A 19,028-nucleotide genomic window follows, 5' to 3' on the forward strand; every position below is an offset into this window, starting at 1 on the left:
CTCAAAATTCAGAGGGTAGGGCAAAAATTATTTGCTAAGTGCAATTTATTCAACATCAGGGAAAGCAAGATCAGAGAGTACAGATGTCAGTTTTTTTCAACACACTCTACTTTATTTCAGTCACTATTTACCCTGCTAAACATTCCATCATGACTGGTTTTAGCAATGAAAGAAATTCTTGATTATGCCGGTTTTAGTGTAGATGGTGCTTCTCAATATTTTTCTATTTATTTCTCCCTAACAGAAAGCATGCCTGCAGTCCTTTTCTGTGGCTTAGATGTTGCGACAGGATGTTAATTAAAATTTATTAGAAAGGCCTTTTTTTAATTGTCATACAAGAATATTGTCTGAAAAACAAAGTTTACAAATGGGCCTTTATAAACGAATATAATGACTGAACCAACATCCAATTTGAAAAGATATAAATTTACTATCAGTTTTTTTACTTATGTCCACTGGGAACCCTATTCTTGTGCCCAAGGCACATGGAGGACTCCAAATATGCTCCAAACTGCATGCCTTTTTACCCAAGGAATCCGAATAAATACTATTCAGCAATATTTGAGGACTAGATTTTGGTGACAATTATTCTTAGCCAAAATAGGACAGTTTTTTAAAAAAAACATTAGAAATGTCACTTTTCCTGAATCAATGTGTTAGTAGTCGCTCAGTTTGTGTTTCTTATTCATGGCTCGCTTTTGTGTCTCTAATTATGACTATCCCAGCTAGATTTAAAGGTAAATCTGACAGCCAAGATTAGTTGAAGATTAAGTAACCATGCATTAATCTCAATTTCTTTGAAACAGTTTGTTCAATGACCAATCTCCTAACTAACCAAAAGAAAACATCATGTTTTCATTTTCCTCCATTAAAAACATTTGCTGTGCTAGCTGCTGCTCAAGTAACTTTCCAGAAATATGAATTGTAAAACAGAGCTAGGACCTCCAATTTTACAGAGGAGCCGGTGGATCAATTTCACGTGTACAGGTTTATTTAGGAAGCTAAACAAAGATTCTGACACCTTATGAATTCAATTCCACTACATCTAGTGTGCATAATCTGTGCAACCCTCCAATGTTGCATTATTGGAGGTGCTTTCTGAGATGTAAATACAAGGACCTGCCAGTCTGTTCAGAAACACAAAGAAATTGGAGTTCCGGTTAACATTCCTCCCTCATCCAATACTTTCAAAAATTTAATAAGCTTTGTTTTACTGTTATTAGTAGGACGCAGGGCTTTTTCTGAATTGTTCCCCTTTCACTGACATTGTTAAATATGACAATTTAATAAATGCAAAGATTAATATTATTATTTAAGTATACTTAAACAAATCAGTGCTGAGTAAACAAGGAGAATGGCTATCAACAAATCCATCAACAATCAGATGCATTAGCTCACATAGAACAAACATTTGACTCATTTTTTTAATAAAACATATGACTGTTGGTTTTACTGTTTTCTTTACTTGAGTGACAGGAAAATGTATGATAAAAGCATTTTGATGAAAGAACTCACTGATACAGCATCAAATGATATGTGCAATACTACAAGGTTAGATCTTGCAATGCATTATTAGGACAGTTACTGCTTCATAATGTGTTATGATAAATGATTTTTAAAGACTCCAGTAGTTGTTTGCTGAAAACATAATGGTCTTCATAACATAAGGGAATGTCTCCATGTAAAACCAATTGCTTGATCCCAAAATAAGAAAGAGAGGTTCACCTATATTAACTACCCATGATGCTTTTCATCCACCACCAGCTTTTGCAGACAAGGTTTAAGATTTGCCATTATTATACAGTGAACTATTTAATTTAGTCAGTATTAAAGAAAAATAATATTCTTGAAAATACTTCTCTTGTTTTAGTTTTCCTCCATCGTCTGATTCTTGCTGGGGGATGGTTCTATGGTGCCAGTATAGTTCTTCACCTAAATAACTGGACTAACTTGTAAAGGCAAGGGATTCAACAATGATACCAACAGAGCTAAACCTAAGCCTCTTCTCACCCAAGCCATACATATTTTGCATCTTGATAATAATCAGGTTATCAATGGAATGATCTTTTCTCCCTAAAGAGGCAAATTGACCCACAATGACCATAGATGAATTCAGTATTGACAGGAAATCAAACTGAAATATTGCTACTCTGCGGCTTTTCTGACTGGCTCAGTAACATAGCACAAGGTATAGGTACTCGCTGAGATATTAGATTGCTCTCACTTGAAGCACATCATGTCCCAGTAAGAAAGTATTCTCACAGAGCTAAAACAATTTGATAATTTATATAGGACATCGATTAATCCTGTAACATAATGCCCCTCTTCATCCTTTGCAGTTCAGGAAACTGTCCCGGTTCCCCAATACATTTTAAAACCACAGCTTCACTGAGTCAAACAGCAGCTAAACGTGAACTTTTAAAAATTAATGGTGGAAGTGTTGAATGTGAATCTGCATTTGAGAAGTCAGGTTAACATTTTAAAGTGAGACTTTTCATCGTTGGAGCACATTCCGAGGAATAGTCCCATCCCAAAATGTATCCTTTATTAGATGCTATCAACTTACCTTTCCATTGTTTGTTTTTTCTACAATTAATATTTTTTCCTGTGTTGATTTGCTGGGATACAATTCCAGGTGGAAACAGCTTCCAGTCCTGCTGAGCCGAGACACCAAGTCGCGACAGTCAACCTTTTGACTGTGGGAAGGGGACTTCACCAGCTAAACCCAAATATGCGCACACATACATACACACAGATGCTCACACAAAGCTTGGATAAGTCAATTCTAACACCACCAATATTAAGTTCATTTAATGGAGCATCACCTGTCGATAGAATCTGGGACCTACTTGGCTTGTTTTGGTTGGCGCATAGTGCAATTACTGGGGATATTTTCTTTCATAAACACTGTCACCATCCTTTCACTTCATCTTCCTGTTAAGACTTGGATGCATAAGAGCTGGCAATATGGGAGCAAATCTAGGAAATGGCAACTTAATTGGTCCTGACTAACATTGGCTGTTACAACAGTGCACCATCAACAGCAAATAATTTAAATTATTAAAAAAGATCTTGAATGTTAATTGTTTGAGGGAGGAGGGGTGAACACATTGGTGTTCTGGCTGTGCAGTGATCTCATGTAATCTGGTGTCTGAGATGTCTGAATCATTGAGGATCTGGAATGATCGAGCAATAGTTGGATAATCCGCAGCTCATGCTCACGCTCCTCTCTTCGCCTCTCTTCCTCCCATTTGTAGAACCTCTCTTCAGCTTTCCTCTGATAGTCCATAAAGGTGTTGATAATTGTGCCAATGTGTCTTTGAAACATGGTTCCTTTCTTCAGCTTCATCCTCTTGTTTGGCACTGTGCATTCTAGAGGTTTTCAAAAGGACAGTTAAGTGACATATGATAAAATTACTTGAGATAAGGAAAAACATGGATTTGCATTTAACCTTTCACAATTAAATACATTTCAAAGTGCTTCACAACCAATTAAATATTTTTGAAGAGTTGTCATTCTAATAATAAGGCAACCAATTTGCATGCGGCGAGCTCCCAAAAATAATCTGTTTGTGTTATTATTATGGGCTAAATATTGCCAGGACATCAAGGAGTGCTCCCTTACTTTTCTTCAATAATGTCATGGGACGTTTCATACCAACCTGTCAGAGAAGATGGGGCCTCTGTTAAATATCCCAGCAGAGGTCATTCAAGACGGAGCTTTGAACTCTTCTGAACTTTATTGTTTAGAGCTACATTTTGTGATGGTTATTTTGTCACATAATGTACTTTATTAAGGTTTGGTTTGGTGACTGAGAAGGCCTAGCTTGGGATGTCTAAGGAAAGGGGAAAAGAGGGCAGCTTGGGTCTGGCAAACAGCAAACACCAACATTACAGAATGTCAGTGAATGCATTAAATACATAAATAATACTCGAAAGAAGCATATAACATTAGGTTCTTCCATTGTTAGGTCACAATCTAGTATGTATTGGCTGTGCCAATTATTCCTGACAGTTTTCCCAATTTATAAGCCATTATTTAACTATCCAGCTCATACTCAACATGATTAGTGTATCATTGTTCAGAAACACACCGTGTTCAGATTCAGTCCTTTTTCTGCTTGTTGCAGCAGGGGTCTCCGAGGCTGTACTAACCACCTCTTCCTCCACAGGGCCTTCTGTTTCTGCTACACCAGAAATCAAGAGAAATAAAAGGCAACCATAAGCTTTAGAAGTCCCATTTCATCACAGAACTCCACCAAACATTTCCTTTTCAACATTAAAGACAATTTCATGACTCACTATCACTGGGATTCAAATTATTCAGTGATTTCTATTGGAAGTCAACAAATTGAACAAAAACTCATACACCCTTAAGTTGTTTCATGAGACCTTAACCATTAATTACCCTCTGTCACAGTTTGTCCTAAGCCTTAGATCCAAATGCAAATTCCAACCTGCTCCTGATACACATTACAATCCTCAATGTGAGCTTCAGGCTGGAAATAAGATCAGAAGCAGAAGAAAACCACTCAGCTCCTTCAGTGCACTCCACCATTCAATAATATCACGGCTGAAGTGATTGTGGCCTTAACTCTATTTTCCTGCCAGCCACTCATAATCCTTCACCCCCTTTCAGATTGAAAGTCTGTTTAACTCAGCCTTGAATAAATTCAGAGATCCAGCCTCCACCATCTCTGATGAGAGGCAAAATTCTGTCTAATCTATCCAATGTGGGAGACATCTTATTTTTAAACTGACTACTAGTTTTAGAGTTCTCAGTGAGAATAAACATTAGCACTGCATCTAGCCTGTAGAGTGATCTCAGAATTCTATGTTTCATTAATATTACCTCTGAGTCCTTTAAATATACTTTTTTACTATCATCTGGACTTATCAAACTCTGTATTCCCATGCTAGTCTATTTCTTTTACTATTTCAATTCTGTAACAGCACTTAAAGTATCTGTTACTAGGTACGCTGCACCTAAGATGGCACCGAGAGGTGACATTACAAACTTTTCACTACACTCATTTGAGCACATGTGACAATAAAGACTAATCAATTCTATTCATTCTCTTTACTCTCCAATGAGTATCATCATAATTACTTGTTTTATCAACAAGAAATAGGAAGAGTAGGCCATTTGGCCCACTCAAGCCTTCTCCATCATTACCCTTGATTTCCCTATTGATCAAGAACCTACCTACCTCAGGTTTAAATATATACAGGGATTTTCCCCCCATTGCTGTCTGTGACAAGTTTCAAAGACTCCAACCCCCTCAGGAGAAGAAATCCCTCCTCACCTCAGCCTTAAATTGGCAACCGTTTATTCTGAGACTATGCCCTCTGGTCCAAGACTCTTCGATGAGAGAAAACACCCTCTTAGCATTTAGCCTGTCAAGGCCCTTAAGAATCCTATATGTTCAAATAAGGTCACCTCTCATTCTACTAAAGTGAGCAGAGTCCCAACCTGTTAAACCTTTGCTCATGAGACAATCCCTTCATATGAGAACCTTCTATGAACTGTCACCAATGAAATGATATATTTTCTTAAATAAAGAGGACCAAAACTGCTCTCAGTCATAGTGTCCCCAGCGTGTGTACAGCTGCAGTAAGACTTCCTTACTCTTATACTCTCAACATCCTTGAAATGAGGGCAAACATTCCATTAGCCTTCCTGAATATTTGCTGCAGCTGTGTGCTCACTGTCTAGGTTTAATGTACAAGTACCCTGAAGTCCCTTTCTGTTGCATCTGTCTGCAGGTTTTCTCCATTTAAATATGACTCTGTTCTTCTGTTCTCGCTTCCAAGATGAACTTTACATTTTCCCACATTTTCTGCCACTTAATTCAATTATCTACATCTCTCTGTAAACAGTTTGTATCCCTCTAGCAACTTGTCATCTACAAATTGGGCTACTGTATATTCACTTCCTTCTTCCAAGTCATTAATATATATTGGAAATAGCTGCGGTCCCAGCACGAATCCCTCTGGAACCCAACTGGTCATCAACCTGAAAAAGAACCTTAGTCCCCACTCACTGTTTTCTGCCCATGAACCAATTCCCGATCCATGCCAATGAATTACCAAATGAATTGGACCAAAAGGTTTGTTTCCGAGCTGTACATCTTTATGACTGTATGAATACATAGTCACCCTTTTTAGGGACAATCCCCATTTATCCAAGTCCAGACAATCTACCTCAACTCAGCCCCACATCATCCCAGGCACCCACAAAACAGGATGCCATGCTCTCTCTTCACAATATTATTAGTTGCATCCATAAGTAGTTTATGTAAGTGTTAGCATTTGATCCTTGCCTTCTCATCATCATCAGTGTGTATACATACCTGTAACACTGTCTGCTTCAGACTGTGGTTCGGGCAGAACCTTATCGTCTTCCCCATCTCTGCTCTGGGCAACAACTGGTTGGATATAGCATGCTGCAGGAGTTTAAAATTTACAGTTTGTCAGTGCTCCACCAATTTCAAATGTAAGACATGACCTGCTTCTAATTTGAAATCTGGGGTGATCAGTAGTGGAACAAAGAGTTTATACTGTTCTCTTGAAGACTCATCCAAGCAAACAGATTTTCTTTAAACAGTTTTCTCCTACATCTCACTCCAAGTTGTTGAATTTATTTGGGGTATAGTTGCACAGGAATGAGGTACTGTTTTGATAGCTCATGCAGGGACTACTACTTATTTCAGAGAGTGAGTGTTGGTAGGACATTTAACCTAAATAAGTATTGAAATCCAAACCTGTCCTTAGTCCATATCCACCTATGCGCATTGTCACTAAGCTCACTGGATACTAAATCAGGAACAGAACACCTCATTAACTTTCACTTCCTGAAATCAGGCCTTTGCAGTATCTTTCTCACTGTCCTGAATGAGATCAGCAGTTAGACACAGGCTGAGAATATAATCCCAGATCTTCTGGATCCTGTAACTCAGCTGCTCATTTGTGTAATTTATCAAGTTAACAAGAAATCAATAAATGATCCATTGTAATATGTGGCAGGGCATTAGCCCAGTCATAAGGCTGAATTTTGTCATGTCTTGATACGGGGATCAACTGTGGATCAGTGACCATACGCATAGGTGGAGGTGGCTGATTTTCCCATCTCCAACAAATTAATGTCCAGTAGGCTGAGAGTTGGACAAAAGTAGGTATCAGGCAGATGTTCTGGCAGTTCAAAGGCAGGCACTATAATTAACAGCCAATCTACAAATTTACTATGGGCAGAAAGCAGACAGGATTGAAAGGGGTACAAATCAAGTATTGCTGTAGAAGTGTTGAAGTCAGATTATGAGTGGATCCAAAGTTTAGTATCCCTTGGTGGTTCTCCTGTAGGAGGGAACAAGGGTCGAAATAAGTAAGCCTCACCAAGAGAGCAGAGGTAGAAAAAAAAATACAGTGCAGTACAGGCCCTTTGGCCCTCGATAGAGAAAGTCAGAAGCCACAGTGTTAATGTGAACATATAATGCTGAAAGTGAACCAATAACCCATGCAGTTTGGCAACATAACTGCAGCCATAATTGCAGGTTTGCAGCCCTATTGATCGCAAATACAATCATGTGATATAAAATGATGTGACCAACCCACAAAATGGGCTTGACCAAGGATTAGTGTCCTCAGTGAGGCATAGAATTAGCTCATATAAGAGGTCAGTTAGATGTGATCATTGTATTGACAAGATTGAATGGCTGTTTGCTTCATGCCTCTCAGTGTTACCAATGTGAGACATGCAAAGAGGCACCAGACTGATGAGAGCAGCTGGATTACGAGACATGTCTAGCATTGTGCGTGTATTAGTTTCAGCAAAAGCATGCTCCCAATTGTTTTCTATTCTTTCATGGAATATGAAAATTGTTGGTAAGGCCATGATTTGCAGCCCATCTCTAATAATCTTCTTGTACCACGGCATTCCATCTTGGTGTAGGGTACACACACAGCGCTGTTTTGAAGGGAGTGCAGGTTTTTGATCAAATGACAATGAAGGAATAGCAACATAACTCAAAATCAGGATGGTTAGGGGCTTGAACAGAAGAGGCTGAGGGGAAACATAATTGAAGTGTAAACAATTACAAGGGGCCCAGATAGAGTGGATACGAAGGCCTTGGTTCCCTTATTTCAGGGGTCCACCACCAAGAATCATGGACCTACTGTACAAGGTAGAAGATTCAGATGGGGTTCTAGGGAAAATTGATACCAGCCAAGGATGGTGGGGTTTTGGAATTCACTGTCTAAAAGGTTGATAAAGGTAGATATGCAGCTGAAGTACTGTAACTTATAAGGCTACAGGCCAAAAGCTGGAAAGTGGAATTAGGCTGGATGATTATGGTGGAATGGCCTAGTGCTGTACATTTCTATTTTCATATATATAAATATATGAAATAGATGAATATTGATTCTATATTCATCTAAAACTACGCCGCAGTGCATCAAGTGAAACATATCTGAATATGTCATCAGCAACAATTGCTGGATGCCAAAATAATTAGCACATAGAACATAGAACATAAAACATAGAAAAATACAGTGCAGTACAGGCCCTTTGGCCCTCGATGTTGCACCGATCCAAGCCCACCTAACCTACACTAGCCCACTATCCTCCATATGCCTATCCAATGCCCGTTTAAATGCCCATAAAGAGGGAGAGTCCACCTCTGCTACTGGCATTGTATGATAAATGCTTTGTAATATTACTGCAATGTAATTACAGACTTTTTATAGGCAGTCCTTTCAAGTTAATTGATCATCATTCGAAATGAGTGACAAGAGCCACAATTGTAACTGGGGTAATAGGAGTAAAATGTGTGAACAGGCCTTTCTTTGGCTGGAAGGAGATCAAGACTGATTATTTTCTACCCAAGACTTCTGGAACCTGCTGTGAATGTTAAAGACGGTGATAACTGTTGAGGTCGATGCTTTGAATATTAAGGATACTTGAAAGATGATTCTATCATCAGGTGCCCATAACATGCTGCATCCTTCAGGAGCACTCATGCCAGAAATTTAACAGTTCTCAAATTTCCATCTATTTAGATTAATTATTTTCATTTTATAACAACTTTAAAACAGAAAAACGCCAAACTTCATTCATGGAAAATTAATTTGTGGGAAATCAAGTACGGTTGGTCAGCAACTTCCTCACAGTGCCATTCCTCACCTGGAACATGCTAATTAAAATCAGCTTGGTGGTGACTTTAGGGGTAAGTACAATGAATATTAAAGGACAACTATATCTCCAGATGACTGCATCTGAGATATTAAACATAAGAATAGTTATTAAAAATTGTGAACATTTATGACAACCTTTCATATCACAAAAAAAACATAGCTACCCCGTTTAGTTAATAGGCCCTCTTGCATTTCAGCTGTACTGTGCTTAATGACACTAATGATTCGAGAGTACTGTACTTTAATTAGAGTCAAAAGCATTGATAGATGGCGGCCCTCAGAAACGCTTATATTTGAAAGTATCTCTGACGTTTCTTTTTGTAACTGTTATCAGTAATTGGCATTAATTTCGCTTACGTAAAGAAAATTTCGGAATTGTGTTTTTTTTTCCTTTAGAATTACCTCGTTTATCTATGATTCGCCTGTTGTAGAAAGAATCAAGAGGTTACCTGTGACATTTTCGGAGGCTGCTGAGGTCTGTGCTGGGCCATTTTCCAATTTATCCTCCCTCTCCTCTTGCTTGATGACCACACTGAGGACTGTTCTATCCTGTGACCTTTTAGCCTGAGGGGATCGGCATCCCAGAACAGCGTCAATTTCATTATAGAAGCGCATGGATTTACACCTCCTACCGGATTTTCTCTGGTTCATCATGGTCCTGTATTCGTATTTCAGGTTCTTTACTTTAGCCCGGCATTGCTTCCAGTCCCGATTGACCCCCAAGGCGTTAAGGTTGTTGGAGATCCTCACGAACACATCTTTATTCCTCACTGCTCCGGCCAGCTGGTCCTGGATGGACTTATCTTTCCAAATGGACAACAAACCTTTGATCTCCTCGTCTGCCCAGTTCTTACTTGCTCTCCTGGCCATTGTTAAAAATGCTGGTGATCATCCAGTTTATTCACGATTTTCAGGGATGTATGGGTTTAGGGATGATGATGGTGGAGGAAGAAGAATGATGATTGGTGTTGGTTGAGGGGTTGGAGAATGCGTCACTGCGTACCTCGGCAATGCAGCGTAAAGGCGATTAACCCGTATACATGGGGAGGGAGAAGGCAGTAAAGAAACCAGGGTTTACATTCCCAAGTGCTGTACGAGAATAGGAGTCAATCTCTGTAGAGAACTGAAGATTCCACAGACTCGTCCAATTGCTTTTGTGAGGTACAGGAGAAATTGAGGTTCCTGTCTGAAATCGTTGATTCCTTTTTTCCAAAAAAAGTCTCATCGTCTATCATGAAAGTGGCGGACAACGAAAAGGAAACATAGCCCGCTTTTGTTCCCTCCTTTTAAATCTAACAGGGATAGTCAGAACGAATCTATTACAGCTGGTTATATGAATAAGGTTCTGCCTTTTGACTATGTCAGTAACAGAAGTTATAAACCACTTCGAATATGTGGCGTGCCCTTTTTGTGATGACATCCATACGCTTTTCCTTTTTTCCCTTCCTCAAGACATTGATTTTTTTTTGTACTGGTCCAAGTCGCGTGCTGTGCAGTGTGTAACTAGAAAGCTTCTGGACGCAACTGCATTTCCCGAATATATTCATTATTATTTGTGGTTGAGCGTTTGAGAACAAGGAATTCCTGCGCTGCTATCAAGGATTGCAACTGCTTAAGTAACATTCTTTTGTACTTGGTGCTACAAATAAGACCGTAAGATATAGAAGCAGAATTAGGCCATTTGGCCCATCGACTTTGCCATTCAATCATGGCTGACAGGTTTCTCAAACCCATTCACCTTCCTTCTCCCATTAACCCTTGGTCCCCTTGCTAATCCAGAGCAAACGCAAGATAATATGTGAGCATCCAAAGCAGTGATAGGCACCCCACTGTCACAGAGGCAGCGGCTTGAGAAGTTTTACTGTTGCAGAGCTTGAGTGATCTTTCTTTCCTGTACAATAGCTTGGAGCGAGTAAGGCAGCTTGAGGGGAGGAAGACACTAATTCCCAAGGCCAGCAACACCATTGATGCGCTAGATTCAGCATCTGAAAGGTTTGAAACAGTGAAGAACTACGTTGGCATTCATATTAATGTGATGCAGCAACTAATTGCTGGCACAAACTTGCCATTTGCCCACACCTTAAAACAGCTTTTGACTGACGTCTTGAGATTACCTGTCCTGCTTTCCAGCTCCACCTTCCTCAGTGCCTTGAGGTGCCAAATATTCACATTAAATTTATCTGCAGAATGCATGTTTTGTCTTCCCAACACTAGCACTATGATAAACAGAAGAATAATAAGCTTTGTGTTGCCAGTGTTACAACACGTTATTTTTGGGTTTAAAGACATTTGCATTTATCACGCATACCTTTGTTAACTCTAGGTTTTGCTATTCAAATGCACTTCTGATTGGCCATTGGAGTTTTACATCTGTAAATGAAGTCATCCAAATATCTGCTGTCCACGTGCCATCTTGCACCAAATCCCATTCATCCATCACCCCTATGCTCAATGATTCTGGTTAAGCAACAGTTCAATTGTAAATTTTTGTTTTTAAGTTCCTTTATGTCTACACGCCTCCTTATTTCTGTATCCCAGCCTAATAGGCTTTCAAGATTAAAAAAAAGTTACTTGGAAAAGCTCAGCGCGTCGAGCAGCATCTGTGCAGAGAAATCAGAGTTAATGTTTTGAGTCCGGTGACCTTTCCGCAGTTCCTCAAGGATCATGGGAAGCAGGCGGCACAATCGGTTTGAGAAACAAATTGGCCATGATTGAATGGGAGAGCAGACTTTATGGGCTAAATGGTTGAATTCTGTCCTATATCTTATGGTCTTATTTGTAGAACCAAATACAAATGAATTTTATTTCAGTGGCTACAATCCTTGAGGCCAGCACAGGAATTCCTTAGCCCCAGGTGCTCAACCATAAATATTATATGATGCTACATACTTGCTTCCACCTTCCAAATGAAGACCCAGGAAATGCAGTGGTTAATGTATGCCTATTTAAATTGCTTGACTTCCTAAGCCAATAGTCAACATTTGAAATGCTTTTTCACCAAGAATATGATAAAGTCTGCCAAACTAGAAATTCCATTTAGATGACTAGCATACATGGCATTGCTGACAAGGTGCATAAATTCTGGGTCACCCAAGGCTGAAAACTAGAATCTGATTTTTATGTATTTAATTTCTTTAATGTTTTATTTGCTCTCAACATTTTTTCAACAACACGTTTTCTCAAAGTGCTCATTTACTATATATCATAACTAGCATCAAGTCTCGACCATGTACACAAGCAGATTAACAATCCAATCAAACTTCATAACTGGTCTGCTTTTTCCAAAAATGCAATATCATCTTTCTTTGAGGTCCTTTACAAGGATGTGATTAAAACTTTCTAAGTAAGACTGTTGACTCAAAGTCAATCCCTATTCTACTTAATACCTAAACCTACATATTTAAAGGCTCTCTAAGCATGACTGATCATAAATGCTCTTTTCACTTGATCTTTCACACAATGTTCAAATTTCACACACAGTGAAGAGTATCCATGGACCAAATCCACACAATTAAATGAGTCTGACTAAAACACTAATTTCTAGTTGAAGCTCTAGTCAGTGCAATTCCCTCTGCCTGATCAGTATCACTGAGCTGAATCAGGCTACCAACTTGCAGTAGACCCATAGGAAGACATATTGTTCTTGGAAAAGTCCAGAAACAAAATGTCAGGATGAAAGGACTGAGCTATGATAATAGATTGCCTGAAATTGGATTATATTCTGTGGAAATAAAACAGTTTAAGAGATCAGATTAAAATGTGGAAAATAATGAAAACCTTGGCACAACAAAGCAAGAACAACTCTTCCCTGCAGTTGAAGAGTCAGGATAAGATAATCCTGGAATTTCAATTAATTCAGTTAAAAGTAAATCTGAGAAAAAAATTCACAGTGAATTGTGAAAATGTGGATAACACTATTCCAGAAAACCACTGTAGTAAATTTATTTGAGGCATTTAAAAGGGAGTTAATGTTTATTTGAAAGTCATTATTAGATAAAAGTCAAGCAATTGATATTAAAATGATACATCTACTAAAGCTAACAAAAATATCAAGAGCTCTCCTTTTCAAGGGCTTCATAAATAAAAGCACAGAAAGAAATCCTTGCTGGAATAAAAATAACACACTGATATCGAAGCAGTTCCATTCATACCTCAATCCAACTTTCTAAGTGAATGTGAAAAAAATACAAGAAATAAGAGCAGGAATAGGTCTTCTGGAACCTATATCATTCAATAAAATTATGGCTGATGTTTTACCTCAATTTCACATTCATGCCCTCTTCCATACAAAAAATGTATTGATCTGTCTTAAATATATAGAACAATAGTGTAGCCAGTATCATCTTAGAGTCATGTACATTTGGAATTCACTTAAGTGTGGAAATTTCTCCTCATATGAGTCCTCTAGAGTTGGGCTTTTATCCTAAGAGTTGTAAACTTCTCAACCAGGGAAACATCTTCCCAGTATTTATCCTGTAAAGACATGTAAGATTTTACTTTTCAATGTGATCAGCTGTCATTCTGTTGCATCTAAGGAATGTAGATCTAATCTAAACAATCTCTCATCTTTGGACAATCCCTTCTTCCTGCAACCAATTCAGTTATCTTTCACTGCATTCCCTCCTAAGTGTTCCTTTCCTTCCTAATGCAAGGATACATGTAAATGGCATTCTAATTTGGTCTTGGCAAGGTATTAATTGCAACAAGGTTTAATTTTTTTTATACTCAGTCCCTTTGTTATAAAAGCTAATGTATTTTGTTTTCATTGTTTGCTAAAATTCTGTTATTTGTAAACAAGGGATAGTCAAGTCCTTCCAAATACCAATACTCCCTCGTCTCTAAACTTCAATACAAATATAACATTTCTGTTTGTTATCCAGAAGTGGATAACAACATTTCCAGACATAACATTCCATCTGCCAGTGCTTATTAATTTACTTCAAATGTTATATCCCTTTATTAACATTTTGCAGATTTAGAGTGCCTTTTGCTTTAATGTTTTTCTCTATCACCTTAGCCACTAATACCCTATTATTTTTGTTATCTGTATCACCTTGACCCACTCTTATTTTTACTCAAATCACTATTATGTTCTCAGACTGCTTCTGAATTTCCTCTTTCCTGAATCCTGAAATTATCCCTTCTGAGACATCTCAAAGAGAACTGAAATTTCACTAACAGTGATAGCTGAGGCACTGATAGAACACTACAATTGGTCTTATCTTGGGAAATGAGGGAAAAACAAACCAAGCGTTCTGGATTCCCTCAAAGTACAAGTGTCGTACTATCAGGTGAAAATAGGATGAGGTTTGACCGTGATGTGCTTTACTGCTAAACAGCTTGACACTCACTGTTTAGACTTCCACAGTAATAATAAGTCTAAAAAAATGTGTATAGTGTCAAAAAGCTGCAAGTACACATAGGAAGTACCCTAGCAAGAATTGGCATCTTTGAACAGGAATGAGAAAGGAAATGGCACATCTGCAGATTTAATGAAAGTCTCCACATTTTCGGAATCTTGATCTAATCCTGTGGCTTGCCCTCACTGTCTGTCCATGCCTGATTTATGGTGGATGCACCAGATACCAGTTTGTTGACCATCATCTCATTTTCTGTGGAGGTGTGGTTACCCTCAATGGCTGGGCTTATTGGCAACGTTACCTTTGGGTTCAGGAGATTCAGAACAGACACCCTCTGAATAGTATCATTAAGGTAAGCAAATGGAAAAGAATGAATAAGGGGTAAGGATGAATTTACATTGCTGTGTTGCGTCCTATCATTTCCTCAAACATTTCATAATCAATTACTTATAAGTAATATTATGCCTTTGACAAAATAGTCAATTTTCTGCAGAGCAGTCCTATTAACACCAAATCAGATAATCTCAGTCTTTGTTTGTAGGTGTTGGTTTATATAAAATGATGGGCTGGACACCAGAAGATTTGAGATAATACTTAACATCCATTTAAACCACTGGGAAGAGCAAACTTCGTCTTTATTTTCAACTGAATCACCCTAAAAGCAGAATCTCCCCAACAATATAACACTCTTGGTGCTATAAAGTACAGAAAAGCCACCCTAGATGTTTTGGAGTAGTACTTGAAACAACAATTTTCTAAATGAGTCCTATCAACTGAAACAAGATGCAATGTGTGGCAATATTACACACAGGATAATGCAGAGACAGGAGTGCTTCTCATGTTGTATGAGATCGCGGATATTTTTCATACTCAGCCTCCTAATATCAGTGAGATTAAAATTGGGGGAAACAAAAGGAGGTGATGGTTCACGGTCACCTATTTTACATGACATCACAAAGTCAAATCTATTCTCTTAACATTTCCACAAAACTGTTATTCCCGATATCTGTAGTCATCTTCATTGCTAAACTCAGTACCCTTCAATATAATTCTGTGTGACCATCAATAATATAAGTAATGATCCTGATCAGCTAACTACCTGTTACAGCAAAACTATAACCTTTTTAAGATGTTTTACTTTTTTAAAAAATTCTTTCTACTCCTTTAATAGCAATCAGCAACATCATGTGAAGGATACAGTGCTGCTGCACAGAGTAGGGAGGCTAATCACCGATGGTGCCTGGGTTAGACGGAAGAAGCCTGCTGATCCTGATGGATGAAAGTACAAACGAGCCTTTGGAGTAAATACTTGTCCAATCTTCATTGGCATGAACAGGGCTGGGAAACAGATTTCATCTACCAGGGACAGTAGAAAACATGAATAAGTTAATATATGCATATTTATGGGTTCTAATCACTGGTTAACGTGTGTACACATATACTTTTGATCTGAGATCAATAGTTCGTGATTAGGAGAAGAAACAAAATGTTCTTAGCTAATGGTACAGACCAAATATCAGATATGACTCTTGAATGGCTCAGGCTTTTTTAAAAATAATGGGGGCACCTTTTATCTTTTTCACAAAGATATGTCATTTATATTATTTGTGGTTGGCAATCCTACAAATATAGTTTGCAGTATATTTGCTTGTATGTTTCCTCTCATTAAAGATCTTTGTGCCTGGTGAGGAAGGAATAATGGCTTCCACACACTTCCCAGTACTGTTCTACCACTGGGACACTGAGATGTATGTGAGTGAAGAGGCATTTCCTTTTTAGGGACTGTATCTGGCTTCCAATTGATCATCACTATATCTTTAAATACAAGGTTTACCAAGTAGGAAAATACGCAAGTGAGCCTGTAACCAGTTCCTCAATGTTACACAGCAATTCAGTCCTGAAGAAGGGTCACTGGACCCAAAACGTTAAATCTGCTTTCTTTCCACAGATCCTGCCAGACCTGCTGAGTTTTTCCAACAATCTATGTTCGTTTCAGATTTCCGGCATCCATAGTTTTTTTTTTACTGTACAGTTGAAGCTCTCCAACGTAATGTTACTTTTCTTTTTGCAGAGGTCACCTTTACAAGTAATGATTTGCTAAAGGTTGGCTTTTGCAAAATTATTATTAACCAACTCAATTCCATCTGTTTCTTAAACAGAATATTTTCTTTGCCTCCTGTCTTCTATAAAATCCCACGACAGCACCATCTGAGAGATTGCGATCACAGGGCTTCTGAAGCTGCATGTAATGAGGGGGAAATTAGCTTTAGGAATGCATCAGTATGAACGTCTGCCAACGTTGACATTTTAATATGTTCATAGCAACCTCAGAAACTAGGAAAAGCTGATCGATAAGTTTAATTTAAAAATGCTGCTAACAGCCTTAACATAGAAATTGGAAGTAAAAGCTTTAAATTATGTCAACAAGGATACGGTGAGGGGCTGAAATTATTGTGTAGCTCTGGGGCAGAGAACAGAATCCAATTTGCTCCAGAAATGAATGAAAAGCTCTTTTGACTGTCTTCATTGCATTGCACAGGTAGTTTGGGAATGTGTCGAGGTATGATTCTGGGAACTCTACCTGAAGTATTCTGATAAGATCAGCTGAATATTTGTCTGCCAAGTGCAGGCTTGGGTCCTGTTCTAGGCCTTGGGAAGAATTGCTATTGCAACAATAATTTACTAAAAGAGAAACTGACTACCCAGAACAGCAGTCTTATACCGCTAGAATACACATAAAATTGGAAGGCATCTTTATTTTCAACATCCAATCCTCAGTCATGGATGTTTAACTTATACCTGAGATTAGGATCATTGGGGGGAGGGGGGTGATTTGTGAAAATTGTAACGTTCAGGGAACTTGTGTTACAGTGGTTGCTACTTCCACACTTGCCTTGGAACAAAGCTGGGGCTTGTGAGACTTTCAATAGGTCACCCCAAAACAGTTCCTGGGTCAAAGTCGGTTGTAATTTGAGTCTGAGAGAGAGTCAGGAGCAGGCCTGCTCCATGCAGAGAAAGTGCTGTGTTAACTGTGCTGGTGAGAAGTCAGCTAAACATTACTGGCTTTGTGTAGTTGAGGCTCAAGAAGATAATCCAGGAGCTGCTTGATATCTCCCCACAGTTAGGGCTCAGAGAAAGTTCCTGGGTCAAAGTCAGTTGTAATTTGAGTCTGAGAGAGAGTCAGGAGCAGGCCTGCTCCATGCAGAGAAAGTGCTGCGTTAACTGTGCTGGTGAGAAGTCAGCTAAACATTACTGGCTTTGTGTAGTTGAGGCTCAAGAAGATAATCCAGGAGCTGCTTGATATCTCCCCACAGTTAGGGCTCAGAGAAGTCCTTGAAGCCAGTAGGTGTAACTAAGTGTCAGAATTTGGGTTGAGTAAAACCCCGGGAGTGGTGAGGCTTCTTAAGAAATCTGTGGAACATGGACATTTGGCATGAATGTTAGTATCAGGATTTGCAGTCAGGGCTCCAGCTCAGACGAGGCTTTCTAATTCACCAAGATATTTATATTTGAAATGGACTCATTCTCTGGCAAGTCCAAGGCTGAGGGGTGACCTTATATAGGTTAATAAAATCATGAGGGGCATGGATACAGTAAGTAGACAAGGTCTTTTCCCTGGGATGGGGGGAGTTCAGAACTAGAGAGCATAGGTTTTAGGTGAGAGGGGAAAAACTTACAAGGAACAACTTTTTCATGCAGAGGGTGGTGCATGTATGGAATGAGCTGCCAAAGGATGTGGTGGAGACTGGTACAATTACAACATTTAAAAGAAATCTGGATGGGTATATAAATAAGAAGAGTTTAGAGGGATATGGCCAAGTGCTGGCAAATGGGACTAAATTAATTTAGGATATCTGGTCGGCATGGACGAGTTGGACCAAAGAGTCTGTTTTCATGCTGTACATCTTTATTACTCTATGCCATATTATGTGATACTCACTTCAAAAGAGATGGAGGGAAAGTTGGAAACAATACAGCAATCAAAATCTTAATTGTCTTTTAATTTATGAGAAGTATTTTGCCAGACCACAAACCTTTGCTTCTGTTGCCACTTTCTCTGTTGTCTGAGTGCCGGTGAAGCCTTTTCTGAACCAAAAGCTGCTTCTCAAGGTTCTGACGAGTCTCACACTGAAGCTTTTCAATCATATTTTGTTTATTTCTCCACATATTTTCCTCCAGCACTTTCATTCTCTCCCAAACCTAAAACCAACATCACACTCCTTACTGCAGTGCTGTGAGTTACATACCCTATTCTTTCACTAGAGAAACTCAGGTCTGAATCTAGTCCAAAACGATAGACCTGAAAATGTGTTGCTGGAAACGCGCAGCAGGTCAGGCAGCATCCAAGGAACAGGAGATTCGACGTTTTGGGCATGAGCCCTTCTTCAGGAATGAGGAAAGTGTGTCAAGCAGGCTAAGATAAAAAGGTAGGGAGGAGGGACTTGGGGGAGGGGCGTTGGAAATGCGATAGGTGGAAGG

General features: G+C 38.9%; 2 protein-coding genes across 4 annotated transcripts in view; both read right to left on the minus strand.

Moving 5' to 3' along the window:
• Positions 1-7: 7 nt before the first annotated feature.
• LOC122557885 lies at positions 8-10,122 on the minus strand. The gene is made up of 4 exons (XM_043706065.1): positions 9,639-10,122; positions 6,354-6,446; positions 4,095-4,187; positions 8-3,372 (listed from the first exon to the last, which is right to left on the minus strand). Exons 1-4 carry the CDS (start codon positions 10,057-10,059, stop codon positions 3,080-3,082), a joined length of 900 nt encoding a protein of 299 aa, XP_043562000.1. The 5' UTR covers positions 10,060-10,122; the 3' UTR covers positions 8-3,079.
• Positions 10,123-12,897: 2,775 nt separating this feature from the next.
• Positions 12,898-19,028, minus strand: part of LOC122557884 — a 59,233-nt gene continuing 53,102 nt past the window's right edge. For 2 of the 3 annotated variants that reach the window (XM_043706063.1, XM_043706061.1), the window contains exons 21-23: positions 18,584-18,749; positions 15,748-15,905; positions 12,898-14,883 (exon numbers count right to left, since the gene is read on the minus strand). In XM_043706063.1, the coding sequence (XP_043561998.1) occupies positions 14,713-14,883; positions 15,748-15,905; positions 18,584-18,749 (495 nt within the window). In that variant the 3' untranslated portion in view covers positions 12,898-14,712. Of the gene's footprint in view, positions 14,884-15,747; positions 15,906-18,583; positions 18,750-19,028 lie in introns of those variants that run through there. The other variant, XM_043706064.1, reaches the window with a different exon arrangement.

The sequence above is a fragment of the Chiloscyllium plagiosum genome, chromosome 16, assembly GCF_004010195.1.
Source record: "Chiloscyllium plagiosum isolate BGI_BamShark_2017 chromosome 16, ASM401019v2, whole genome shotgun sequence".
NCBI lineage: Eukaryota > Metazoa > Chordata > Chondrichthyes > Orectolobiformes > Hemiscylliidae > Chiloscyllium > Chiloscyllium plagiosum.